Here is a 27,479-nt window from a genome sequence, read left to right on the forward strand (position 1 = left end):
CTTGGGGCACATCCTGCCACATTAGCATTTCTGATGGAAGATAATTTGGATGTGTGAAACCAGTGGTGATGGAAACCAGGATGAAACAGCTCGTCTTGCAGAATAAACACATTGCATTTTTACCCCAATTTATAAATTAAAACCTCCATGTAAGACCCATTTTTTTTCTGTAAAGTCTAACAAATTCTTAAAAGAAAACAAAGTTTTTATCATGACTATGATCTTTACATTCCCATTCACCTGCCATCCTCTCATGGCACAGCTCTAGCATCAAGGAGTTCTGATGCTCCAGTCTACCTTCACTTTGTGTTTATTTTTGTGTCCATGCTTCAGGTCTTAATCTGCATACTCTTCCACACCAAACTCCCATTAAATCCAAATTAATTCATGCCTCAGAAGAGGGATTTTTATCAGAAGTGGGTATGTTGCTGGACAGTTTTGTAGCAATAAAAGAAAAAATCCAATGTCCATACTTTTGTATTTTCCCCCTGTATCTCTCAAGCTTTCCAAATGTTTTTTCACCAAAAACTGACAAAAGTTTCAAAACTATTTGCCTATGCATCAGGCACTAAATCCTGAAGATCTTATGCAGTGATAGATCAGTTTATGGTGCTTCCTATTTTCCCTGAAGAACACACAGCAACCAAAATGAGCTAGTTTTATCTACTCTTTTTTATTTACTTAATAATTTGACCCTCATCTTCTTCACCTGGTTTAAAGCACACCTCAGGTTTTTTCTCTCTTTTGCAGTTTGTGGGGGTTTTTTTATTAAATATGCTAATTGCTGCCTTATGCTGTATTTTGGGGGATGCTTCTTGGAATTTGTGATATTAAGGATTGCTTCAGACTAGATTTTTAAACAACAGTAATTTCAAAATCAACAGTATAATTTTTAGTTAAATAGGTCACTTAGTAAAATATGGCCATATTTCTTCAGCTTAAAAACATCTTAGTATGTAGATCTTTGTTTTACATAAATGAGCTTCAGAGAAAATGTTAGGGTTTTATTTATAAAGGAAAATAAAATCAATAAATGCCTGCAAGCAGGTGTCTGCCTAAACAGAAAGTGAGAGAAATGGGAGTTGTTGATGGAGAGGAGAGAACAGTGATGTGTTGGTACTAGCAAAGGAGAGGCAGAGGCTGAAAACTAAGGAAAATATTAATTTGCCAAGACAAATTACAGACTAATTGGAAGCAGCAAAGGAGTATTGACTGCATAAAAAGGGGAAGTGGATTGCTCCTAGGACAAGAGTTTCAAATATGGAGACTTCAGAGAGCTGCACTAAGGAAAAAAATATCTGAAGTGATGCTGGTAAAAGAAACAGAAAGATTGAAATTAGGCAAGGATTGAGAGGAAAAGCTAAACTATTCCAGAGTTTCAAAGCATACAGGAAAAAAAAACAAACCAAAACTCTGCTATTCTGCTTTTACTAGGGATCTTTTGTCCTTTTGTCCAGAGAACTTCTGGGGACATTATAGGGTACCACTGCTGCTGTACAAAGTAACCTCCATGCTACTATTTGTCTTCCAAAATTTGAGCAGGCACTGAGGGTCATTTCTGTTCCTATTATCTTTGGTTAGTGAAGTGAAACTATTTGCAGAGTGAGTATAAGTACTTTGTTATTTTACTTCACCAGTAGTAGTAGAAAAAGGTCACTTTTTCTAATGGTTTTTTTTTGGGATCTGTTTTGTTGAAGTAAGTTGAGAGAACTCCTTTATATTTTTTCCCCTTCTATTCTGGTTGCTGGTCCTCCACTGCTGTCCCTGAGCACAGGCACAGAAAGTGACATGAATGCATGGAGCCTTTCACCCTGACATTTCTTAAAACAACATGGCTTTGACACCAGCAATTCCCTGCCAAGATCAGCCAAGGAGGACAAAAGATAACCAAATGTGTCTGTCCTTTTACAGCAAAGTTTTAGCATACATAGATTAAACTTTGAGAACTTCATATTTCTCACAAGGTACAGGACAAGCACACAGCCTGTTATTAAAATGACCTTACTTTTTCACTGATAAGTGATGATGTTCACATAAAACCAGTGCATCAGGAATAGAATTCCTGAGTGCAAGAAAATAACATTTTTTGCAACTAAATAAAATAATGTTACCACTTTTAGAAGGGAGTTAAAAGTTGAAAAATGATGAGGAGAAATGTAGGAGATGGAGATGGTGGTGGCTGGAGGATCTGTATTTCTGGGGTCCTCACTGTGCACTCTACTTTCTTGGGCACAGATGATTTTAAATCTCCAGGTCTCCAATATTTACATGCCTGATTTTTAATTTTCACCAAGTGACCATTTTTTAAGCAAAGACTTTTGATTTTTTATTTCCCCCCCCATTTCAGTCAGCTCAAGAAAGGTGTGATTAGTAGAGGCCTCAGCCCCACATGGGGTGTCCTCTGGGATGTCAGTGTTATTACAGGCAGTCCTTGGAAGGTAGTGTAATGTATGAGCTCCTCAACTCCTGGCTGACCAGCATGTGATCAGAGCACCAGTGCCAGGTCAGGGCTGCTGTGAACAGTCTCTTCACTGTGTGTCTGCTGAAAGCAGGCCTGCCTCATCCCTCACCTGTTTGCCTTACCATGTTATTTGCAGGTACTTAGAATTTTTCATGTGCAGTTGCAGGAACTTGAAGTAAGTGCCACCAGGCTGTGTGATATCCTTGCACAGTTGCTTTTACTTTGGATTAAGGGCTCAGTCACCACTGTGAATCTGCTCCTGGATTTAGGGAAGTTGGTGGAGCTCTGAGTGTATGTGGTGGTGTGGTTCATCCCATTTCCCCCTGTGGCACAGGCAGGTTGTCAGCTACTGACCACTTTCTGTGCTTCTCTGTCATTGATCTACAGAATGGACAGAAGGGTACCTGCCTACCTGTGCGGGTCTGTTGTGGGCTCTGTGGGTGTTTGTGTGCCAGACTGGGCTGCACAGACAGCTGCCTGGGTGTGACTCAGGCTGTGCCAGCAGTGCAGCAGGGCAGGCAACTCCCCAGGCGAGCTCAGAGCATCCCAACCAAACATGTAAAATAGGTGGTATGGGTGTGCACCAGGACAAGATCCCGTGACTTTGCTGTGCTTTCTTCAGCCAGGTCTGTTGGCTCAGAGCCTCTCATGGGGTCTGGCCAGAGAGGCTCAGCAGTGAGAGGTTACCCAAATATTGCTGTGACATCCCCAGTGAGATGTGGCGATTGCGTGGAGCACGATGCATGAGTCAGCTAAGCCAATACAGCAGGCTTACTCTTACTGGTGGCTGCAGGTTGGAAGCATCCAAAAGAAAGCATTAAAAAAAAGAATTAGATGATGGAGGACACTAACGACAAGGATAAATAGAGTTTCAGTTTTGTTTAGTACTCTTTTTTAGGTAGTTAGGAGAAAAGGACCCAGACTGGCACAGGTTTGGTTGCCATGTTGTGTTGTATGAAAGCCAGGTACCGTGGCAGTGTTTTGTGTGGGAAGCTCCTTCAAAGCAAACCGGTTTTGAGAAGAGCTCCTGCTGCTTTGGGAACAGGAGTGTGAAATGCTTTTGTGTCCCAGAGGCAGAAGGACGGCACGGCCCCCTGCTCTCATTCCCAAGGGATGGGGGTACCACGCCAGCTGGAATCCTCTAGTACCGGACCCCGAACGGGGCTGCCTTTATCTCCTCCCGCTGCATTGTTGGGGCCTTGTTGGGACCTCGTTACCGGCTGCGAGGGGATGTGGGCCCAGGCGCTATCGCGCTCCTACCGCGGCAATGCTGGAGCTGGAAATGGTGTCCTGAGGTCACGGGGCCCGGCGCTGCCCTCATTCGCAGGCCAGCCTGGCCCCGGCCCCGCGGCTACTCGGCTCATTCGGTCCCGTTTCCGTGGGCACCGGGACCAGGGGCCTGGGGGTCCCGGGGGTCCAGGCGCCGTCACGGAGCGGCCCGGGGGGCGCGCGGGAGGAGGGGCTGCCCCCGCCGCCGGCCCCGCCCCTCGCGGCCGTTGGTTGCGGCCGAGCTCTATTTTGCATATTCACCACCCCGCGCCAGCTCTGCACCAATGGGCGAGCGGGTGCGGCTGCCTCATTAGCATACGCACCTCTGCCCTGGGCGCGGAGCCGCCGCGGCTGCGGGACCGAGGCTCGGGAGGGGCGGCTGCGCCCAGCGGAGCCGCCGAGGCACCGGGGCCGCACGGCTCGGCACCGCCGCCGCCACGGCCTCCGCCTCGCGCTGCCTGCCGGGCTGAGATGAGCGGTGGCGAGCAGCGCTGCGGGCTGTGCACGGGGCAGGCGGGCGGCGGAGGGCTGACTTCCCGCTAAGGCAGCCCCAGAGCCGCGCCGGACGGAGGAGCCTCTTTATTTTGATTTTTTTTTTTTGTCGTTGTTGTTTTTGGTGGGTTCTTATACATTTTCCCGGCAGCCGGCCGGGCTCGGTAGGCGGAGGGCGCTAGCGGAGAGCCGCAGGCCGAGCCGGGCCGGGCCGGGCCGGGGGGGCTGGGCGGCCGGCGGCCGGCGAGGTCGGCGATGCGGTGCTTCGCTCTGCTTGGCCTCGTCGCCTGGGGCCTGGGGAGCTGGGCCGGACACAGCGGCGGAGCGTCCCCCCCGCCTTGCCCGGTCCCTTGCAGCTGCGACGGCGACCGCGGCGTGGACTGCTCCGGGCGGGGGCTTGCGGCCGTGCCTCCGGGACTCAGCGCCTTCACGCACGCCCTGTGAGTCGGGGCGTGGGGCCGGGCTGGGGCCGGGCGGGCAGGTAACCGCGGCGGGGAGGTACCTGCGGCGGGTACCCCCGACAGCTGTGGGGGTGTGGTGGTTGTTGTTGCTGCGGGTGTAACGCGGCCGACTGCGAGGCCGCCGCGCTCCCCCGGCCGAGCCCGCGGTGGGGCCTCCGGGCCGTACACAGGGCCCGGAGCGCTGGGGCAGGTGAGCTTGGCAGGGCCTGAGGCGGCACCGGTGGGAGGACGTGAGCCAGCCGACCCCGAAGGGATCGGCCTTAGAGGTTTAAAAGGCTGGGAGGAAACTGCTCGGATCCTGTAGTGAAAGGCGGGGGGGGTGGTGTTTCGGGAGGTTCGATGGGGCCCGAGTCAATCCCGGTGCCGTCCTGAGCCGGGGGGGAGCTGCTGCCTTCACATGTGTGTGCCTCAGCGTGATGTCCTCGCCCTGAACCGCCTTTCTCCTAGTTTTTCTCTAGAAACCAGTTGCCAGGCTAGCCAGTTTCCTCCCAAAAGTTAAGGCATTTTCAGTCCAAAGATCGCATAAGTCTCGTTAAATACCGTGCCTTAGCTTTTACAAAATCTTCGCTATGGTAAAGTACAGGAGAACCTTGAAAAAAGCCAGCATAACTAAACATCGAAGGTTTATCGAGTTTTGCTCGTGAATGGAGAAAAACATAAACTCTCGAAACATTTTATCCCTTATTCTGTGATAACGTTGGAAAGCAGGCAGAAACTGGTAGATCTTGCGTGGAGTTTTGGTAACTTTAATAATATTTTAATTGAGGAATGAACACTGTTCTGTAGAGACATGACCGGGGAGGGATTTGCAGCTTTCAATACGGTAGCTTTGCTAATCCACAAACCTGTTAAGTTTCACAATAAAACCTGTCAGTCTTGCCCCACTTCTCAGCGCAGATTTCACAGGGTGGAGCAAGGTCTAGTATGGGCCAGTGGTCAAGTCTGGTATTACTAAAGCTTTGCCGTGTTTACAACATATAATTCAGCACACTACGGCAAATCATGGTGCGTAGTTTCAGATCAGTACTGAATTGCTGTTTTGTCAGAATACAGCAGTGGTGTATGCCTTCGAAAATTGCACTTTTATTCTTTCTCTTTGTTTGCCTACACTTAATATGCAAAAGGAGTCTGATTCTTAGTTACTGGATGTTTAGTTTACTGAGAAGGTTTCCAGTTTCTCCTACATATTTGGATTGTTTCTTTTAATTGTTCAGGCTGGGTGGAGAAAGATTACTGGGCCTTTTTTCTTGTGTAGTATTTGATGAATAGTAGAAGTTGCAGGTCTCAGTTGTTACCTGTGCTTAAATATTTTCCTTTTTTTGTTCTCATAAGGTGTTAAGTGGGACCTCACTTTGTGGTGTTTTTCCTGTGGCAGAAATGGTGGTTTCTGAGTGTTTGGGGTAGGGAGTTAGGCACTGCCATTATGAACCCTTGGACCTACTGTTAAACAGTTTTCTTTTTCCTCCACAGATAAAACAGGGAAGTTACCCAAATTAATAAGATGTCTCTGGTAAAAGCTGCATTTAAGCATAAGATTTTATGGCTCCTACATTGTCTGGCTGTCTTGTAAAATAGACTGGTACATCTCTGAGTGTCTGCAACACGACATAAGTTGTCTAATGGGCACAGGTTGCCATAGCCAACACCCATTAGAGATAAGACTGCCAAAGAGTTTCAGTTTATAAGTTTCTCTTTACTGTGCAGGTAAATGCCACACAGCCAATGTGACACAGCTAAAGTGAGAGGACACCTGCACACACTTCAGTGTGTTTTGGAATGAGTTTTTGTAGCTTTTGATTTTATGCTGTTTAAACTTGAGCAGAAACTTTATTGAACTTGAGAAGAATCTGTCTGGTTCTGTGGCAGTATAGGACACTCTTGATTCCCATTTGTTTATAGTTCCTGCTTCCTTATTTACAGAAGGAAAAAAATTGATGACTTCTTGATACTTCTGAGGTTAACTAAAGCCTCTCTTGTAGTGGGGCCACTAGGAGTTTAGGGTATGTAGAAGGTAGTTTTGGAGTAAATAAAAAACTCACTTCTTACCTGCTTGAACTGGAGAATATATGGTTTTGCCAGAGATGCTGAGTTGCTTAGTGTGGAAGAAGACATGAAAATAAAATCACACTCCTTTGTGACATGTTTGTCTCATGGCAAAGCACCTGAGCTATGTGAAGAAAACTTTTCTGTGCTCTATGTCAGGCACCTTAATGATGTCAGGAAAGCCCCTTAGCATTGCTACAGGGCTAGATTTTGATTATAGCCATGGCAGCAGAGAGCCTGTAGCGTAGACATGGCTGAAAGAGTGCTACAGGTGATGTTCTGTGGTACTAAAGCAGAGGTATACCTAGGTTTTTGCTTTGGCCATGAGAGAACAACTGAAGAAAAGTTGCTCACAATTAAAGTTGGCAGTGAATGAATTCTAAGGCAGCTGAGAATTACAGAAGGAAACTGGTATTTAATTTTTCACTAGTTCTGTTTTCCTGAAGTCTTAAATTCTTTGCAGTAAGTCTAATAATTTAGCCTAACTTCCCAGGTGCTGCCATGAATGGTCAGCCAGGGGTTTCTGTAGAGCCTTAAGAGGCGTATCCTTACAGAATGCCAGTCACATTCCTTATTTCTGTTTATTCAGCTCTTGACTAATCCTCTGCTCATTTCTTGCTTACTGTGGTGGTTTGAAAGCAGGGAGAGATGGGCTGGTGTGATAGTGGAGGGGTGTATGATTACTAAAGTATGGTGAAGTCTCTTGAGGGTAATTCTATCAGATGGAGCAGCTTGAGAAGATGGCATATCTGGTCACTACTTTGGAGTCTCTCAAAAGAGAGCTCACTACTTGAGTTCATTGGTGAACTTTGAGAGGTGGAATTTGAATAAAGCTGTCCCATGTGGTCATCTCAGTGAAGAGATTATTGGGAAATGTACCAGTGCTCAGAAAAGACACGTGACAGCACTAGATTGGAACTTTTGGAGGGGATGGGATGGATGGGGAGGAACTCAGAGGGAGTTGGGATGACATGACCAAGGATAATTGCTTGATACTTTTACTGTAGGCAACTGTTTGTTCTGTATAATTTAGGTAGGTGTTTATGTAACTCTTAATTACCATCTGCTAGTTTTTCTGTTTATGAAGGTTCAGTTTGTTTGGTTGCAAAATAACTGTTGTCTGTGCAAATGGTGCCTGTGCTAGAATATAAAAATGTTTTTTTTCAATGCTGAATGCTCCTGATTTTTGCTATGATGTTTCACATACCACATTCTAGAAAACTTCATGCTAGTGAGAGGAAATTGTTGTAAGGCATACATGTGCTTGTGCTTCTCATGGATGTCAGTTTGAAAATTCAAATTCCAGTTTGGAGGGTTTAATACTTGTATGAATCTTGCGCAGGAGATTAAAAACGAGTAATTCTAGATAAATACTTTTAGAGAGATCTTCCAAGGGCCTAGCTGACCTAGGTCTTGCCTGACAACCATGAAGAATATAGCCCCTTCTCAGTGCCTGCTATTATATTTTAGGCACTTGAAATAAGAAAACAATACAGATAGTTTTCATTCTAGTGCTTCTTGTGTGTATTTTCAGGGAACAGTAGAGTCCCTTGCTTTAATTTTATTTTCTTTGAGTTGTGAAAGGTGTAGGGGACTTGAGAGCTCTGTCCTAGACTAGGGCATAGACCTTCAGGATGAAATCGTCATTTTGATCTTTCAGGTTTTATTGTTCATTTAACCTAATAGTGCTGTCTTTCTGTGTGCTGTTATTCACTAGCTTTAGGAGGTCAAGTTGTGACAGTGGAGATCCATTTTTCACTTGTTTTTTATCACAGGTTGCTTCAGCAATCACGGAGAGTTGGCAATCTGTATTTTATTATATGTGCAATGTGGAAGTAGCTACATGTTGTCATGATTGAGTGAGATGCCTTGCCCTATTTATGTATAAATGGCAGAATGATGTGGTTCTGTTTGGACTGAGCAGAGCTTGTCCATTGTTTTGGTCTTTTTATCTCTATTATTTTTTTGTAAGATGGTGATAGAATGTAGTGGGGAGGTGTGAGGTGTCTTCTTCTGATACATTTGGTGCAGAGATGGAGATATTTAGTGTACTGCTATGGTCAGATATCTAAGTATAGTAAAGACCTAGCTGAGTTTTGTTAATGCTGTTTGGTAGAGTTGCTATGGTGAAAAGTGAAGATGTCCTGATGTGACCTTGAGTCTGGAAAATGTAGCATAATTGCAATTCTCCTGAGATAGAAAAGCCTTATCTAATTAGAGGTTTGAAGGTTTAACAGGTAAACCATTTCGTTTTTCACTTGCCTGTGCCATATACTGGTGATGTGATGGCAAGTAGTAATTCCATACTTGTTTTAGAAAGACATGGTCATGTAATTTCAACTTGAATATTCCTATAAGTCAGCAGAAATGTTACATTTGTAAAGCCTGGAGGAGTATTCCAGTTTGGTGAACATTCAGTGATTCTAGCAACAGTCTTTCCAGGATATATCACCCAAGGATTGGAGTCTTCATTTAAGCTGGCCAATTTATCTGTCGGTCTTGTAAAAAAGTAGATGCTTTTAGGTAATGTACACAAAGAGAAGCTGTTGGTGTTTCAGAGTTTTATTAAATATTTTTGCCTTTATGTTTTTGTTGGTATCAAACTTGGTGTTTTCCTCTTTACCTTTTATCCCTCCCCTCAAAAACCCCAACATTCTGCCATAGCATGCAATTCTCAGGTATTTGGCATTTATTTTGTACACTGAGCTCATTTGTATCAGCATTATGTAATTTTTTGTTTGAAGGCAGAGGTTTGTAAGTGTTTTTGTAAGATTTTGGTATATAAATAACGAATTGATAAATACTAAGATAAGTCTGCAGCATGGAATAAAGTTGGACTACAGTGTAAGCAAGTTTTTGCTAATAAATAATTACCATTTCAGTTCTTGAGAGGAATTTTCTAGTATCTATCTACTTGAGAGGGAAAATATGGAAGCTGTAATATAAGGACTAAAAAACAAAACAAAACTAAAAAAAACCTCCTCTGCATGGAACTTTGTTTGTTTTGTATTCTACATCTAAGCCAGTAATTTTTGCAGAACACAAGCTCTTATTTACCCAGAGAAAATTACTGGCCTAGATTTCCGAAGGGCTGAGCACCCATATCACATTTTAGAGAGCATGGTAGCTGTGGGGCTCTGGGAGTATCTCTGAATGTCAGAGATCTTCCTCTCAGCTGCCCTTGAGCTTTTCCTAACAGCTTCTTCCTAAATATGAGCCTCTTGTTGGGAATGGGTAGGAGCTAATATTCTGTTCATGTTCTGGGGGATTTGCCAACAGCCCGTGTTTGCCTGCTCCTTGTTTTACAAACAGGCAAGGGAATGAAATGGATGGAACTGGTTTGCTTCAGCAAGGCTGCATGAAACTTGATGGCCAGCAGTTACTCTGTGAAGGGGTGAATGTGTTTCAGGCAGCAGCTCTGTGCTGCCAGACTGTGGTTTTGGGTCTCTCTATGGAAGAAGCAGAAAGTCAAAAATAGCTTGAGGAGGAATTTAAGAGATTTGCATGATCCTAAAAATAGGAGGCAGAGGTAGGAGAAGATGCATAAGAGCAGAAGCAGCCATTCCTATTGGAAGAAACTTGTATATTGAAGCAACAGAGTTTTAAATGTTACAAAACCTTTGCTTACAGAGATGCCAATAGTATGTCACGGATTAGAGGTCATCCCACCTGGTAGATTCACCATCTGCTTCAACAGTGACCTAGGATTTTGCTACAGAGAAATACTCTTCTGTAGTTTTTCATATCTGCCTTTCAGGTATTGTTGCAGTTTTTGATAAGATGTTCTCAAACTTTGGTCTGAAAAGAAATTTCTGGTCATGTGATGTTGGTTCTGAGTGCATTCCCACCACTAGCTTGCCCTGCACAACCTTGCTGAAAAAGTGGAGGTAGCTATTGATATTTCCTTTGCTGATGTGTGGGAAAATGGTTTCGTTGTTGCAGAATTGCAGTGATGGTTGTCACAGGAGCTCACACAGAGGAGAGGAAGATCTTGGTGTTGCTATATAAACACTGTCCTCACTATAAATATGTCTAAGAGCTTTTCTTTCAGAATCAGGCCTAGATTCATTCCCTTTTGTTCCAAATAAAGTTGGTATGTACAAATTGGAAACATGCAGCAGTAGATATTAGGTACCTGGAAAGTATAATTAAATAATGAAAATATGACCTGTGATGTACCTGCAAAACAGTTGACCTTTTTGCCTTCTTTTATTTTTTCAAGTGCTGAGTTCCTGTTCCTGTCAGTGAGTTTCACTGAAGTTGAAAGTATCCAGTATTTTAAAATTGTATGTCATTTGCTTTAAAATGACCTAGCAGAATCAATTTGATTTTACTCTTGAATTATTCAACTGTTACAGGATTGTGACAAGGTCAGCACTTTCTGCTTCCCAGAAACACTCCTGAAAGAGTAAAGGGAAATCTGTATTTCAGCTTCACCACGAATTTGAAGGCACAATGATATTACACATCTCTTACAAAACCACAGAGAGGACTGTAGTGATCTCAAAAAGAACAGTTTAAAGTTGGTGTCTGAAAACTGATGTTGAATTTGAATGGGTAATAGCCAACTGATGGCATTCTGCATAATGTCAGCCAATGTTTTAAAACATACAGATAGCTATTTTTGAACAGGTGATGTTGATACATATTTCCTGGTGGAATGTGGTCTGACATCTGTGAGGGATATGTTTGATTTTGGGAAATAAGAATATCACTTCAGGAGTTTTTATCAACCTCCTTTTCCTCATGTGTTTTTTATATTTGCTATTTACTTAGCTGAAAGGAAGTAATGTTTTTCTGTAGTGGCCTGTTTCAGTCATACTGTATGCTTAGGAGTTAGTAAAACTTTGACTAAGTTTTGAACATTATTTTGTTTTTAAAACCTACTAAAGGGTATATTATTAAATATATTTTGTTTAATTTAATGTCATCTCAAAGGAAGAATGATCTCCGTAGCATGGCAGAAATAAAAATTAATTCCTTAGGTTTCCTTTGTGTGGTTTTTTTAATTTTTATCTGATAATATAATCAGATACAGTCTTAATAAATTAAGGATACATATGAAGTAATGAGTGTGTAGAAGATAAGTGATATCTTCATCAAAATTGAAAAAAGTTTCTTGTGTTTCTCAAGTCATAGCAGTTTTAAATGTATTAGATGTTTGTTGGTATAATGTCAGATAATAATAGAACATATTTGTTGATGAAATTTGATGTTTAGTGTGCATTAGTATTGGGGTTTTTTTGTTAATGTTCAAATCTAATATTGATAAATACATGTAACTAAAAATCTTCATTTATTACCTGGTCACCTTTGGGTAATTGAGACAGTGGTTTGTGATTTTTGACAACTCAGCCTCAAGATTTTTCACAGAAAAGATACACTTGAAGTAATTTCTGAGTCAGAATTTCTTTTGTTTTGTTTCTGATCCAAAATTAAAGTTTAAAAATTATGAAAGTTAACTTTTTACTTAGGACTAGGAAAATTGTTGCAAAAACTAGGAACACCATTGGATTTTTTATTTTTTTTTCAAATGTAGTAACTAATTCGTGCATGCTTTGCACTAAAAATGAAGGTGGAGCCTCAAATCATTATGGTCTGGAAGATGGGATTTAAGTTACACAGAAGGTTCTGTCTCTGGGGCAGAAAAAAAGATCTTCTTTCCAAGAGAGCAAGTGCTAATTATTTACCTTGAAATAAAGAAACCCACCAAAATGAGTTAAAAATCCACAGTCAGGTGAAGTTGTTGAGAGGACTGTGGAGAGCACCCTCAGAAGTCAGGTCCTTGGAGGGGAAACTGCCATCTTTGCAGCTCTTATTTGAGCATTTTCTTACTAAAATATAAAGGCTTTTTTTTTTTTCTTTTCTTCTAAAGTGATGTGTCTCCTTTTCTTTCTCCAGCCAATTGTGGTGAAATGTTAGGTCTTCCAAGGACTTTTTTCACCCTAAAACTTTTAAGCAAATGTATCTGGGCTTCTAAACAGTTACATGATTAGTAGTGAATCATAAATAAATGTGCAATTTCAGAGGTACACAGGGAAGACCTAAACCTGTTTAGTTTAGCTTAATAATGCTGCAGATGCAGTTGTGTATTTTATAAGGCTGCTCTCTGAAAATGTGTTTTAATTTGGAAGTCTTGCCATTGCCTTCTTGACATCTGCATGGTTGCAGATTAATAGCCTGACCCAGTGCCCCAGTGGGGAGAGCAGCATGGCTGTGCTTTCAATAGGCATGTCACTGACAGTGGAAACATATGGAATATTTCATTCCCATCTTTGAAAGCCATGTATGGGGCTGCAAGGGCTGGGGGCTTCAAACTTCACAGTTGATTGGTAAGCTAGCCATAAAGTTTGCTGTGAGCAATCAAAATGCTTTGTGGTGGTACAAGAACCCCAGATCAGTGGTGTTTTGGCATTGCAGAAATGCACTGTATTGCAAAAGTATTGCAGAGACTGTGCAGTACTGTTTACTGTGGTTGTGTTTCATTCTTTTGTATATGATATTATACAGGGTTTTTTCTCAACCATTTGGGCACTGTGGTGGTTGGTATTTGGTGTTCAGGAGAAGCAAAAGACATGAGCGCAGATACGGGTCCTGCTGGGATGTACCTGGGGGTTGTTTTCTCTTGTGCCCATTGCTTCCCCTTTCAGAGCATGAAATGGCATCTGCTGTTCCCTTCTATCCAAGGACATGGCAGTGTGTTAGCTTGTAAAGTGAGAATTTGTTTTTCCTGCTCTCAAGGCTTTAGGGTTGTGGCAGGAAAGCAGGACAGTTTGCATCTGTTGCTGGAGGAGGGGATGATGGTCAGGAAAGGATGTTTGGGAAAGCTTGCTGCTCCTTGACTGTCAGGAGTCGCTGGTGTATAGTGTCAGTCCTTTCTTTGTTACTAGAATTTGAAATACGGGATATCCTGACTGTCTTTTTTAAAACTTTGTCTCATGTTATTTTAAAAAATCTCTTACTTGAGAAGTTTCCTTGCTGTTTTCTAAATGCTGATCCAGATTAGTAGCAGATGTAGTTTGTTCATCTGGAAAAGTGAAGAGACTGTGAAAACTGTGATTTTGGAGTGCAGACCTCTATCTCTGGTGCAGTGGGTCATTCTGTGTAGCAACATACCTGGTGTTATTCATGTGGCAGAACCAGTGGATCTGACCACTCCACTTGTGCGTGTAGAAGCTGTGAAGAGGTTGTCGTCTTTTTCAGGTGGTATGGTTGGAAGCCCTAGAAATATGTTGGATTTTTTTAACTGGGGGAAACCTTTCCCAGACTGGGGGACGTGCCTGTAGTAGTAGGCCTCTCAGCAGTTCTGTGAGCTGCTTCTACAAATTAGGAGTCCTTTAACCTACTGAAAGGAGTCCTGCACTGTTTGGAAGATATTTGCCAGACTTACATTTACAAAATTCTTTAAGGGAGTTTTGCAAAACCATTGTCAGTAGCAACCTACATATTTCTTGTTCATCTCCTTTATTTACAGTTTCACTCAAGTAGCTGCTCTCTTGAGACTTGAAATGCTCACTGTGCTGGGTGTTCTCTTGGGGTTTTGGTGGCCTTTCTGGAATTAGATGGAGAGAGAAAAGGAAATGGTCCATTGTAAAGAGTCCTACTCTGAGAATATAGTTACTGATGGTTTGGGCCTGCACAGGCTTTTGCCTTTTGGTAATATTTTACTGCTGTAGGTTTTAACATTTGGGTTAAAAAAACAATGGAAGTAGAAGGGCTAATATTGACCAAACTGTTAATATTTGACAGAACCTAGTGTGAGTCTTGCTGGGTGTAGAAAATCCATGTCTTTTGCAAGGGCAAACCTGGTTCTGTATTACTATGGATAAGTGTTTACTAGAGGCATTGTATCTCTTCAGTTTCAGGTCAGTAATTTATTTAGTATTTACTTGCTCTAGCTTGATATTTTTTTCAAAAATTTCAGCTAGTTTGTTTTCATATTGTTTTTCTTTAATCTGCTTGCTGCAAAGGCAGGTTTCTAGTTTTCAGACGAAAAACATACAATATCTCAATGTTCAAGAGGATTAAGCAGGGATTTAATTTGTTTTTGGGATAATAAATGGCAGTTGTTTACTTCTTCAGCAGAATACTTTGCAGTATTGCAACAAGACCGGTTTTTCCTCCTTAAAACTCTTCAACTCTCCTGAGTAATTATGCCAGTAAAGCAAGTCTATGTATTCAAAAAAGACTAGCATGAAAACAATAATATATCTGAAATCCCACTGAAGAGTAGGAATGCTTGCACTGTGATTGTATCTTCACTTAGAAAAACAATTTTTCCCCTACTAGCATGAATGGTAGAAATTCTCTAACAAGCATCAGGTAAATATTCAAATACCCTTGGTATTTGCCTCACCAGATATATTCCCTGTGTCCTTCAGGCAAAGTGCATCACCTGGTCTGAGTTCATTCAGTGCCATCAAGAACAGAGAATAGTGAAATAATAATGTAAACATAATAAGAAATTTGTCCCTCATGCCATTTTTCATTGAACTTGCCTCAGTGAATTTGGTGCCAGATCTGATTTATTTTATTATAAAAAGGTCAATATTGATATTGCTGGCCACTTTACTTTGCAAATTGACTTTCCCACCAGTTTGTCCTTTGGTATTTTCAATGGGCATAGGCAGCTTCTGTTTCATCTCTGGCCTGCAAGTGCTCATCAGGAGATACACTTTAGAGGTACTGGAGAAACTGAGGATTCTACAGTGTTCATGATATATGTATGTATTTCAAAAAAATCCACTTCTTTTAGAAGATGATACATTAGTTGCATTGTGCTGTTACGTAGTGCCTACTGTCATCCCATATGCTAAATAAGTTTTAATTGTTGGTGCCTTCCTTGAACTATTAAATTGAAAAGTAGTTTCTTAAGAGAACTTATGCATCTCTGTGTGAATCAACAGGCAAAGTGCAGAGGTAGTTTTGCATATGACCATTTTCAGTCTTCCAAGTCTTTTGCATCTCTAATTTAAAGAAAGAAAAACCATTGGGTAGTATCACCCTGCCCAGGGATTTGAGCCCTGCTCATGTTTGTGTTTAAGTAGAAGCTTTATGTATGATAGCAGTGACTTCTACTGTACATCTGTGTAAATCTGCAGGAACATACAGATAGATATCTGGCCTAGCAACTTAATCTAAGGGCTTTGTTAAAAGAGTTAAGGGTGACTTACAAAATTTTCAAGTTTGGTAAAGGAGACAGGTTCCTGCAGCATAACAGTGCTAGCAGATGCTTCTTTTGAGGCTGACAACAGGTATCTTAACAATTCATATCTGCAGAACTGTTGGGAAAGCCTTAAGATCTGTCAATGTTATAGATGTTGCTTAACTCCTTTGGGAGCTCAAACATACAAGCATACCTTAAATGGGATTACTTCTTAACCTGTCACTATGAAATAGTTGGTCTTTGGTTTATGTCTCCCTGAAGTCCATAGGATGTTAGAAATACAGGATATTGCTCCCTATTTGCTTTTTATTTTAAAAGCTGTTAACACATAGTGTAATTTCAGAGAATATATGCAGATCACCCAAGAAGCTTCAGCAAATAATCACTGCATGTGCAGATAAAAACACAAACAGGCCCTGTTGTGCTGCCATCTTTTCAGCAGCAGCAAGGCACTGCTGGTGTCTTGGACTCTTTTCTCCAGGTGTGCAACTCGGAAGGAGGAGATTCTGTTACAGCTTTTCTTTACCAGCTTTTCAGTGCAAATAGCTTTCATTGTTTTCACACAATAGCCCAAGGCTTTTGGGGAAGGACTAGACTAGAAACTCAGCGCACTTACTGCCATATGTTGCATGCATTTAGACAAGGTGGTGAATGAAGCACAAGAGGCATCTTAAACATTGAAAATCTTGGTCATATTTTAAGCTTTTTTAGCTGTTAAAAAGATAACATCTGTGGAGAGATTAATGAACAATGAGTAAACTGTGTTGAATCCAGGATTACAGAATGCAGTTTAACTACTTTAGGTTTCAGCACACTCATGTAATTCCTGGGTTATTGAAGGTTTTCTCTGCAATGAGGGGGTTTGTGTATGAGAAAATGTGAACATTTATACAAAGAGCTGTGAATGAAGTTTGGGGATATTTCCTTTATGTTGCCTACACACTCCCACTTTATATTATCCCTTCCTTAATTTCTTTCCAAGAAGATTGTAAATAGGTCTTGCTATCACTTACTCTCAATTATTTCAGTGCTCATTTCCCCATGTGATTTAACACACACAAATTTAGTTATTCTTTTCTGGCCTAGGGAGATACTTCCTTCCAATAATTACTTTTACTGCCCTTTACCCTTCTAAACATTAGTTTGTTTGGAGAAACATAGTTGCTTGGTAAGCAACTCCAAACAAGGCAGTGCCTGGAGCTGTCTTGGAAACATAAATTATACCTCTTAAATAGCATGTTAAGCTTCACTTTGCAGAAAGTAAACTACTAGATGTACTGAATTAGCAAGCTCTAAACATTTCTGCCTTAACTAAAGGCCCTATGAGTTCAGCAGGAAAGCACCAGTTCACACTGCCCTTCAGTACTCTACTGGAACATTCAAGTTACCTAATAACATCCATTAATTCAACCATTTCTTTCTACTGGCAGCTGGTTAGTCATACAGTATTAAAATGTATTTATAAGATGAATGTGGTGCAATGCTGCCAGACACATTGCTCCTGTGGTAGCAAAGAAATGCATATTTAATCTTGTGGAAATATCTCATGATTATATCCTTCTGTTTGCTGTCCATGATGACCTTCGTAGTACATAGTATGGATGAAAGAAAATACAGTAAAGACCTGCAGGGATAAAGTGCATACATTCTTTCTTAAAACTGTTTTTATTTTAATTCAGTGGTAGTTAGAAGAAATAATTTTTTGAACTGGGTGGTACAAAAACAGTTCTAAAAGCTGTTTTGTTTGCAACATTTATTAATCTATATACCGTACAAAATAAGGTCAGATATGTCAGGGATGGGTTGCTTCACTCTTCTATGTTTACTATAAATAGTCCTTATATGTAACAGTTTTGTGGTAAATACAATGAAAAGTAGCAAAAGGTTCCATTTGTCTTGAATCTTTGAATATTTAGTGTTCTTATTAAGATGGGATAATTCTTTAACTCTACTGTTATGACACAGTAAATATTTATAAAGTTGACTTTCATTGTGTATGTGGAAAAAATAAACTGCTTTAACTTGACAAAGCTATGTATGTTTTTAAATAAAATTATCTTCTTCACTATACCCTGGTGTTTCTTCAAAACAGACAAAAAATGATTGTGTTTTGCATGTTTCCTCACCTTATCTCCATAGGTACTCTTAAACCTCTAATTTGATCACTTGTCCCTCAACTAAAATTTAAAATAAATCACTGCATCTGCTTTACGCTTTTCAGGTTGGGTAAGATACTGTTATTTATTGTGGAATCTGACACTGTAATTGCAGAGCATTATTTCATTTGTTGCATTAAAAATAGTTTGCCAGTTTCAGTAGAAACCTTTTTCACGCTGTGAACTTTCATGGCATTAATTTTTTTTTAATGTTATCTTTATAGTTTTGCTGGTGATAAATGGGAAAAATGGGTGTGTTAATGGAAGTAAATGATTAAATTGGTAATGAGGAAACAGGGTGTCAGTAGCTTAAAGGTGTCTGTATTAGGAGCAGGTTTCAAGCTGTGTGGCAAGTTTTACTGGCCTTGGCTTACTGATCCAGTAAAATTCATAATCTTTCAAGGTAGACTTCTTCAAAATAATCAAGAACAAGATAAACCAGATCATGTAATTAATGGAGCCTGGGAAGGATATGTTTTGTCCACCATGTATCCATTGTAGTTGTCATAATGTGAATTTACATTGATCAGTGGCCTTTAGGTAAGAGCTAGAGTGTATGTCCCTTGCCTACAGAATAGCTATGGTGGTGTAAAAGTAAATCCATGTTTGTCATGTGGAGATAACCAAGGAGACAAGTGTTCATAAGCCAAGTGTTTTTGTTGGAGTTCATCTTTAAAATGCATACTGCTGGGAAAATGTACATACTATTTCTGTCTATAAGCAAGCTAGAAATAAATATAGATTACTTGATTGCCTTCTGTGGGTTGCTTGCTTTTCGATCACACATGAATTAGATGTGTTTGTGTAAAAATTGATTCTGTGTACATGATCAAAGTTGAAAAGCCTTAATCTCTGTTTCAAAGAGTGTGGGTCAGGTCGTTAATGTAGACCAAGTAGATCTTTGTTTTTCGTGTGAATGCTTGAAATTTTGTGTTTGGATTAAGTAAGCTGCTTTTTTCTTGACAGTTTAGTGACTAAAATCTTACCAGTTTTAAATAAGTCATTTAAATACTGAGAACAAAGTTAAACTGAAGAGCTAGCTTAACTTTTTCAAGAAAATCACTAGGAATTAGTGCTTCTTTGACTTCTTTTTTACAATTGCAAGTGATGGCTATCAGTTCTTTTTGGCTGAGAATTTCTGTGAAACATTTGAAATGTTTGTATACATTTTCCATAAAAATTAGAAAATATGCTATGTTTTTATTGGCTTATATTTTTGGGTCAGCAATAATAAATATGACCAATTTTATTCATGTTAGGGCAGAATCTAGAAGTCCAGAGCTGTCCTACAAAATTTGGTTAGCACAACTATGCGGTTTGGGATGCAGTTCCTAACCAATAGTCACGTTTATGAGTGCTTCTGATGTCTGAGTGGTATGGGGTGTTTCTTTGGTTTCATTTCTTTTCACAGAATTGTTAGTGTTGGAGGGACTTGTGGAGATCATCCAGGCTAACACCCCTGCCAAGGCAGGGTCACCTGGAGCAGGTGACACAGGTGTGTGTCCAGGTGGGGTCTGAATGTCTCTGGAGGGAGACTCAATATATTTCTTGGGGAGCCTCTTCTATTGCTCTGCCACCCTCTATGTAAAGAAGCATTTCCTCATGTTGCTACCTCAAACTTCCTGTGTTTTAGTTCATGGACATATTTACTTGGTTTGGTTGGTTGTCTTTGTTTTGGTTTTTGTTTCTTTCAGGATTTTTGCTGGTTTTGTTGTTCTTTGTGGGGGGGGAAGGGTTGTTTGTTTTTTGACAACAGCAGATTGACTGAGCCATGCAACTAATGAGAGGCAAAGCCTCACCTTCGTGTGGGCCTTGGGATGCAGAGGATGGATGCTTGTTATGCTTTTTTATATTATATTGCAATGGCATATTCTCACATTATATTGCAGTTTTATCAGATATTCTAGAATTATTTTCATCATCTTGATAAAAATTTGGATTGTAGTTGATGCACTTCACAGGATGCACTTAGGATGAGCTTTCATGATTGGTTTTAGATGTAAATTACTTTTCTTGCTCTTTGCTGCTAGAGAAGAGTTCCTCCTGATCATCTATGATAAATAATCACAGAAATTGTCAATAGTGTAACAGAACTTGAGTGCAAATTCCTCCTTTATCTATGTTGAACTCTATTAAGGTCAGTGATACAAGACATTCTGGTAAAGGCTGGCAAATAGGCTTTCCAAAAATTCGTGCTTAGAGTTAGGTCTTCTAACCAAGCCATGCAGACATTGCTGTGGTTTTTTTCCTCCTTATTTTTTTTTCTGTATAGTTACATCACATTTTCTTGTAGGAGGAGGAAACCTGAACACCGTGTAGGACAGGTGGTCATCATGTATTATTTGTTGTGGCCTTAATTCAGTGGTGTAAGGTAAGACTAGAAAGAGATTTTGTTGTATAATACCTAAGTAGGCCATCCTGTATTTGAAAAGTAAAATCACTGAGTACCATTCGATTACCATTGCTGAAAGGAAAGCTGGTTCTTTGATTATGTGAACAGAGTTACAAGCAGCTGACTCTTTGGTGTATTTAAAAAAAAATACAAAAACGTGTTTTATTATAAAAAAAAATTATAAAAATATCTGTGTTGATTTGTACCCAGTTGCATTTTCATAGAACCATAGAATGGTTTGGGTTGGAAGGGACTGAAGATCACCTGGTTCCAGCCTTCCTGCCGTGGGCAGCGACACCAACTAGACCATGTTGCATAGACTCCCATCCAACTTGGCCTTGAGCAGGGGATGTTCCAGGGAGGGGGCACACATAACTTCTCTTTACAGCTTGTTCCAGTGTCTCACCACCCTTACAGTAATGAATCTCTGATATCTAATGTAAGCCTGCTTGTCTTTCAGTGTGATGCCATTCCCTGTTGTTCTGCCACTACATGCTCTTGTAAATAGTCTTTCTCTATTTATTTTTTAGGCTTCCTTAGTCTCCACTGGGAGACTGCAATTAGGCCACCCCAAATCCTTCTCTTTACCAAGTTGAACAATCCCAGGTTTTGCCTAGACACACAGTTTTCTTTATATCTTGAGGTGCTTATTAAAGAGTGCCTGCCTGATATGTAGATGGTGTAGAGAGGATTTTACAACATCACTTTTTGCATTCGCTCAGATTGGTGTTTGTAATAAATGTTTTTGTCTGTTCCTCATGTTTTAGGGGTTTCTGTCAATTTCAAAAGGGCTATTCCAGTTTTCTTTCAGGGGAGAAGGTGTTTTAGAGATTATCAGAGTCCCAACCTCAGTGGTTCTTTGATATGAAAAATATTCTTTGGTAATGATTCTGGTAGTTTCTGACTGGACTAGCCGGGCTGATCTGCGGGAAAGCTGCTTGAATTCACAGGACAAGGGCATTTACAGGATAATGGAGTGAGGCCAGCAGCACGCTGTGGGGCTTGGACCATGGCTGGGCAGGTGATGGCTTCAAGTGGTGCTTGTACCTGGTACTACCTACCCACCCCGGAGCCCTTCACCACATACACTGGATGCCTCTCAAAAAACAGTGACCACATTAGTCTGCTGCTTTGACTGGTTTGGAGTGGGAAGGGATCAGATGACTAGGTTTCCTCCAGCCAGCCTGCATCTGTGAGGATGGTATTTCAAAGGTGTTTTATTAAAATTGTTTTGTTTCATGTTTGTGGCTCAAATATTACAAGTTTCTATAGCATTTCTGTCAAACAGAATCTGCCTACACTGCTGAAAAATGTAATCCTCAAATGTCTTGTTTGATACACAGTAATCAGTATTACATCAGTTTGGTCCTAAATAGTGGAGATTGCCTTCATTATATGAAATGCAAGTAGGTATTAAATTGTATGAGAGGCCAATTACATAGCAGGGTTTATACTTTAGCCTTCACCAGCTCTATTTTCAGACAATGCTGATGCGTCATGTGCAGTGTCAAGGGTACCCGGTCCTTTCTCAGCTGTCTGCTTCAGGATGACCAGGGATGTTTCATCAACCTGCATTGTTCCACCTGCTTTCATTTTGGGAGTTGCTGTCTTGTGATGGGTTTGAATGAGCTGTTGCACATAGGCTAGTTTTATGACTACCTGTCTTTAGCATAGAGTGAGCATAGGATGCTTGAACTTCTTGTTATTGATAATAATATTTAAAAACTAAAATGTAACAGTATTTCAGTTGTGAATACGTGGAAATTGTGTGTACTGCTCAGAAATCCCTGTTACTTTTCTTCTTTCAATACAAGAAAACAGGCGTGTAATGCCTCATTGAAAGAAGCCTGTAGGGGTGCTTTGTGAGGGACTTAATTAAGGGCTTTGAAAGACTAAACAAAAGGAAAAAGAAAATGCTACAGGGTTATTGTTATTCCAGCCCATTGGCTCAGAGAGCTGACCATCCATTGGTGCCTTCTATCCTTTTGGGAGCTGAATGACACTTTTGTTCATGGTTAACAGAGGTGAAAGAAGCCAATTATTGGCTGTCTTTTCCACAGGGCAGCTGCAGAGGATTTCACTGCAGGAAAATATGGACTCTTCTACCACAAGGATGGTTGTTATGACAGTTATTTTTGTGTGATTGTATGAAAGAAAACAGATCTCTTTTTTTTGCCTTACAGTGACTTGTGTAGATGTTTATTGAAAACTACTGTGAATATGTTGGCAGGGAATGGGAACGTGTGAGGGACTGGATTCCCCATGCTAACAGTGTACTCAGCTTTTTCTGTGTGTGTGAAATAAGTGAGGCTTTTAAAATTTATTTTTATCCTCTTTCTTTTTTACCTTGGAATTTCAGTTGATTTTAACTGTAGAGTTTTTCTAATGGGTGTGCAATGTGGATTTAACTCTCTTCTGACTTGCCAGTTGTGCTGGCTCCTTTGTATGCAGTAATGATAGAGGAACAACCTCTGCAGGTTAGTGGGAAGCCCTACAACAGCAAAACACATCAGCATACTGTTAAGGACCCCAGAAAGTGTCTCTTTGCCTGAAAGCTGTCACCCCTTTTGCCACATCTTTATTGCTTGGTCCAGTATATTATAAAAATATTTTCCTCAAACTCTTCCTTTTAAAATTAAAAACATAGTCTTTTCCCTGCAAATTTTCTTTGTTTCAGTAGTTGTAGTTTAACTATGTAAAGAGACACAGTTGACTAAGAACAAAGTTCTCTGACTATTGGGACTCTGGAGAAGTCTCTTTTGGTTAAGGGAAAATTTTGAGCAAGGGCAAATTGATCCACCTTTATTACACTAGAAGACTTCTTGTTATGTTAGCTGCTCATTAGGCCTGCCAGTGGTTGAGGTGGGCTGCCTGTGGTAGCCTCTTTGCATTTAGGCATAGTTCACAATAACAGTATTAAAAGGACTCAGGTGATGTTCCCTAACTTACACAGCTTTCTGCTACAGGTGAGAGGAGAATCTGCCTTTTGTCCTCAGACCTCTGGAAGTGGAAATGCTGAGTACATTCCTCCTTCATCTCTTGGCGAATAAAGAGGAGTTTTTATGCTTTCATTTGGTTTCCCTTCATCCCGACTGATTATTTCCTTCATAGATTTTTATTTTTGTGGAATTGCCTATTACCCATACACCAGACTGCTCCTGCCAGATTCTACTGTTGCTAACCCACACTGATTGAAGTTAGTTGTGCCCTCATGAGCTTAGCATGGTGCAGGCAGCATTGTCTGAGGCTCTTGAATCCTTAGAGGATGTGACTTTGAGGCACTTGTCATTTGTGGGCCAGTGTCAGCTGTAGGGCTTGTGCCTCTGCCAAAGTCCTGAGAACAAGAGACGTGTACATGTGTGGGGCTGTGCAAATTGTCAGTGGTGAGGGTGACTCTCCTGGGCCTGGAGCTGGGCTCACCTCTCAGAGGGATTGGACAAGCAGCCTGGCTCTCAGGGAAGTAACCAAAGAAGAGTTGTGTGTTTTTGCACAAGACAAAAAGCATGCGTGAATTTGGCTTCCTGAAACAAAATAATTAGCAGATAATAATTCCTGTCACTGTGTATGAGAAGAAATAAAATTGGGTTTGAATACTTCCCTTCATGTCCCTTGTTCAGTCCTGTACTATTGAAGTAGAAGCTGAACCTGCAGCTCTTAGCTCTGAGAGTGTCCTGGCAGATGATTTGGGCAACTTTCATTTTAATTCATGTCTAAGGTTCACTGGAAGCTAAGGTGGATGTTTAACCCATGTTTTCATATGTATCTGGTAGGAACCTGGACACCAATATCAAATCGAAAGAAGAAATGTAGCTGAAACCATCATAACTCTACAGATCAGGAAGGCTGATGAGGCTGTTTGGATTCTTGTATTCAGAATACAGAATATACATTCCTTGTCAGTAGGCAGCAACTTTGCCATTTGTTGAAGGTACAGTTTCCTGAGAGAAACACAAGGGTTATGTGTTAGCACACATGAACTCTGCCACATGGGAAACTTTAGGCAGACTTTAATCCTTTAAATGTCATAAAGTAGAAATTACTCCTATGTTAAAATGTTATGCAATAATTGATAACCAAAATTTTTCAAAACTTAAGTTTTACATCTTATCAAAATTGGTTGTTCTTCACCAGTTTGAGATACCTTGAAAATTACTACATAAAAGCATGTTTGGTTCTAAAAAAGCCCTTCCAGGTGCTGCCATGAAGTTGGTTTTGGCACTAGGAAGTTGTACTATGTACTTTTAGTTTTCCCACAGCATAGATATTTTGAGTGTTTTTTGCCAGAAATAGTTTTTAGCTACATCCAAATATGTGACTGAAAAGAATTCTTGAATGCTGAAGCTGTTGTATATAGGTTTGGACTAATCGTGACATTCAGATTTTGTTATCTGGCTTCACTGTATCAGTGACTGTGTTCATACACCAGTTTTGTTTTGCTGTTTTTGGTTTTTAGCCTTCTAAAAATGTAGGTCTTGCCCAGACTTTTGAGGCTCTGGTTGCTTTCTAAACAGTGGGTGGGACAGACTAGAAGACCAAAATAAACCAGAAGAAAATGAATAAAATTCAAAGTAGTTACAGTTACTAAAGTTGGCATTTTTATGAAATTGGATTTACAGCTGTTTATGCAGCAGAGCAAAAACACACAGTGAAACTGCAACAGAAGATTTTTTTATATGAATATATGTGTGAATTGATATCACTGCTTTTTTATTGGTAAACAGATTTAAAGCTCTGCCTGGACAGCTCAGAAACATGGGTAGCTTTAGCCTCCCTCCTCCTACCTCATAGAGATGCAGAAATATTCTCCTTTGAACCCAAGACTTGGGAAGGAAAGCAACCTGTCAACCCACGAAATAATGTCTCTGCTGGAGCAAGGCAAGGCGCTGAAGCTCACTGGCTCTGTGTCCAGAGCTGTAACTGGGAGTTTATGGTATGAAACATTTGTTGTTTTAAATACAGTGTTGCTAGGTGGAGAGGGCTGTAATGTCCTTGGAGTTCAAAGGGTGACTGTGACTCCCGGTGTTCCTATTAAGGCAGTTTAAGTTTTATGGAATTGCCCTTGGAGCTGTTAAAGGAATGAAACTTGCCTTGTAGATATTGGTGGTTATACAGCAGAAACCTGAGACTGGAGTGGTGGCAGAGTGGGATGGGGGTGGGACGGACAGGACCCAAATCTCAGTAAACTGGTTAGAGTACATATTTCAGTGATGTTCCTGGTGTTTCAGCAATGGTTGTTCAGGAAGATTTTTGATAAGGGAAAAGTGCTTGAGAACTTCCTCTGTAGTAATGAACAAAACTGGGGCTTGGTCATGTGTGAAGTGTTGGTGTCGAGTTTTGCAATATGTTTCAACTTAAAATATGGGTATGTCTTAAACCTGGAACTGACAACTCAATAAAGAGAAATCAGAGCTGTTAAAAATGGCATAGTTAACCTCAGTGATGATGATTCAATATGATTCCATTATGGTAAGGACAGTTGATGCAGCTGGCAATGCTACCCTATTTTAATTTAGTTGCAGGTGTAGAGTTCAACTTTATTTACTTAGAACATAACAAATACCCTTCCATAAAACTCCTTTAGGTTTTCTGGTATTGATTTTATTATAGGCATGAGCTACATGTGACATTTTCCTCTTCCTGTGTGAAGTTCCCACTGTCTTCTTCAGTACTTTTCTCTCCTACTATCATAGGAGTCTGCTGCTCCATGAAAGACAGCTAACACCATATGATTACAAAAAGAAAAAGCACAGAAATATATTGCCAGGGTATAGTTGGTTGAACTCTTTAAGTGTGTAACCTGTTGCTGCATTCCCCTTTTCCCTCTGTGTGGAGATTTGTGGATTAAAAGAAATAGAAATATTTCTGCTTTCTTTTACTGCCTTTCACAGATAATCTTGCCAAAAATGATGGTTGTAGTGCGTGGTTTTAGATGTACATGTTTTGAGCTAAGATGATCTTACTTTGTATAAACTGTATAAATTATTTTAAAAATGTCTCAAGTCAGAGGGCAGCTGTGATGTAACTATGCTGAAAGCTTTTCTATCAGGAGTTTGGGTGATAGCAGGGTGTACAAATTGATTATAGATCAGGGATGTGTATGGTCTGAGTTCCCACCTGGTTTTGTTCATGGACCTCTTTGTGGTCGTATTGGTTATTCACGTTTTGTGATGAATACTCATAGGTACAGGAGGAGTATCTTGGTACAGACTTGACCTCAGATTGCTTGACTAGTGTGCCTTTCAAATGGTTTGATTTTTTATGTACTCAATTCCCTGGCATTACTGTATTATACAGAGTAAATAACTATGAAACAGTGAATAATACATAATTTTACTCTCTGCTATAAATAATCTCTAACTGTGTAAATCTCTGTGTAAAAGAAATACTCCTGCACTGAAACACATTTTGTTTCTTCCTCCAGTTTACAATAAGCCCTTCCTTTAGGCTCTAATCTGCACCCAAAGTGTGGCTCTTAAAAATTAACTGATGACCATGTTAATTTGCACTATATTCCAATTCTGGGATGGGATCACTTTCATAATAATGCAGTGGAAATTTTTTCTAGGTTAATTCCCTACCATGTGTCAACATAAGCCATTAACTGTATGTGTGATTGCTTAATAGCTGGCCTGCAGTGACTCAAATACCAGTTCAAAATAAGGCTTTGCATATAGGTATTGTTCTCTCTAAGATATTGATGATGGCTTGATTGGCACATGAATAGGGTACATTAGAGCTAGTTACTGTGTCTGTAAGAATGCTAAAGCACCATACTGGAAGAAAAAAACCAACAACAGGTTGATGTGACACACGAAGGAGGAGGCAGGAGAAATAACTTAATAAGAGGTATGGTGGGAGAAAGAGGGAGATGTTACTTCTCTTGCAGGAACAGGCCTGCCTGAAGTTTTGCAGGTTTTCTGTTGCTGCCAGTGAAAATGTTGTAGGTCCTACTTCAGCAAAATGCAAAAAGCTTACTGAAATCTACAGGATTTATATGCTGCTTTAAAAAAAGAATTTTTTTTTTAAAAAATGCTTTGTT

At 40.5% G+C, this 27,479-nt stretch overlaps 1 protein-coding gene across 3 annotated transcripts in view; it reads left to right on the forward strand.

Annotated features, from left to right (window-relative positions):
• Positions 1-4,062: 4,062 nt before the first annotated feature.
• Positions 4,063-27,479, forward strand: part of LGR4 (leucine rich repeat containing G protein-coupled receptor 4) — a 71,841-nt gene continuing 48,424 nt past the window's right edge. The window contains exons 1-2 of one of the 3 annotated variants that reach the window (XM_023928501.2): positions 19,460-19,543; positions 20,342-20,419. Coding sequence is in view for 1 of the 3 variants with exons in the window: in XM_086895604.1 (XP_086751730.1) it covers positions 4,478-4,662 (185 nt within the window). In the remaining 2 variants the exon portion in view is untranslated. Of the gene's footprint in view, positions 4,663-4,731; positions 4,874-19,459; positions 19,544-20,341; positions 20,420-27,479 lie in introns of those variants that run through there. The other 2 variants (XM_086895604.1, XM_086895605.1) reach the window with 2 other exon arrangements.

This window comes from Cyanistes caeruleus, chromosome 6, assembly GCF_971803275.1.
Source record: "Cyanistes caeruleus chromosome 6, bCyaCae1.hap1.1, whole genome shotgun sequence".
Classification (NCBI taxonomy): domain Eukaryota; kingdom Metazoa; phylum Chordata; class Aves; order Passeriformes; family Paridae; genus Cyanistes; species Cyanistes caeruleus.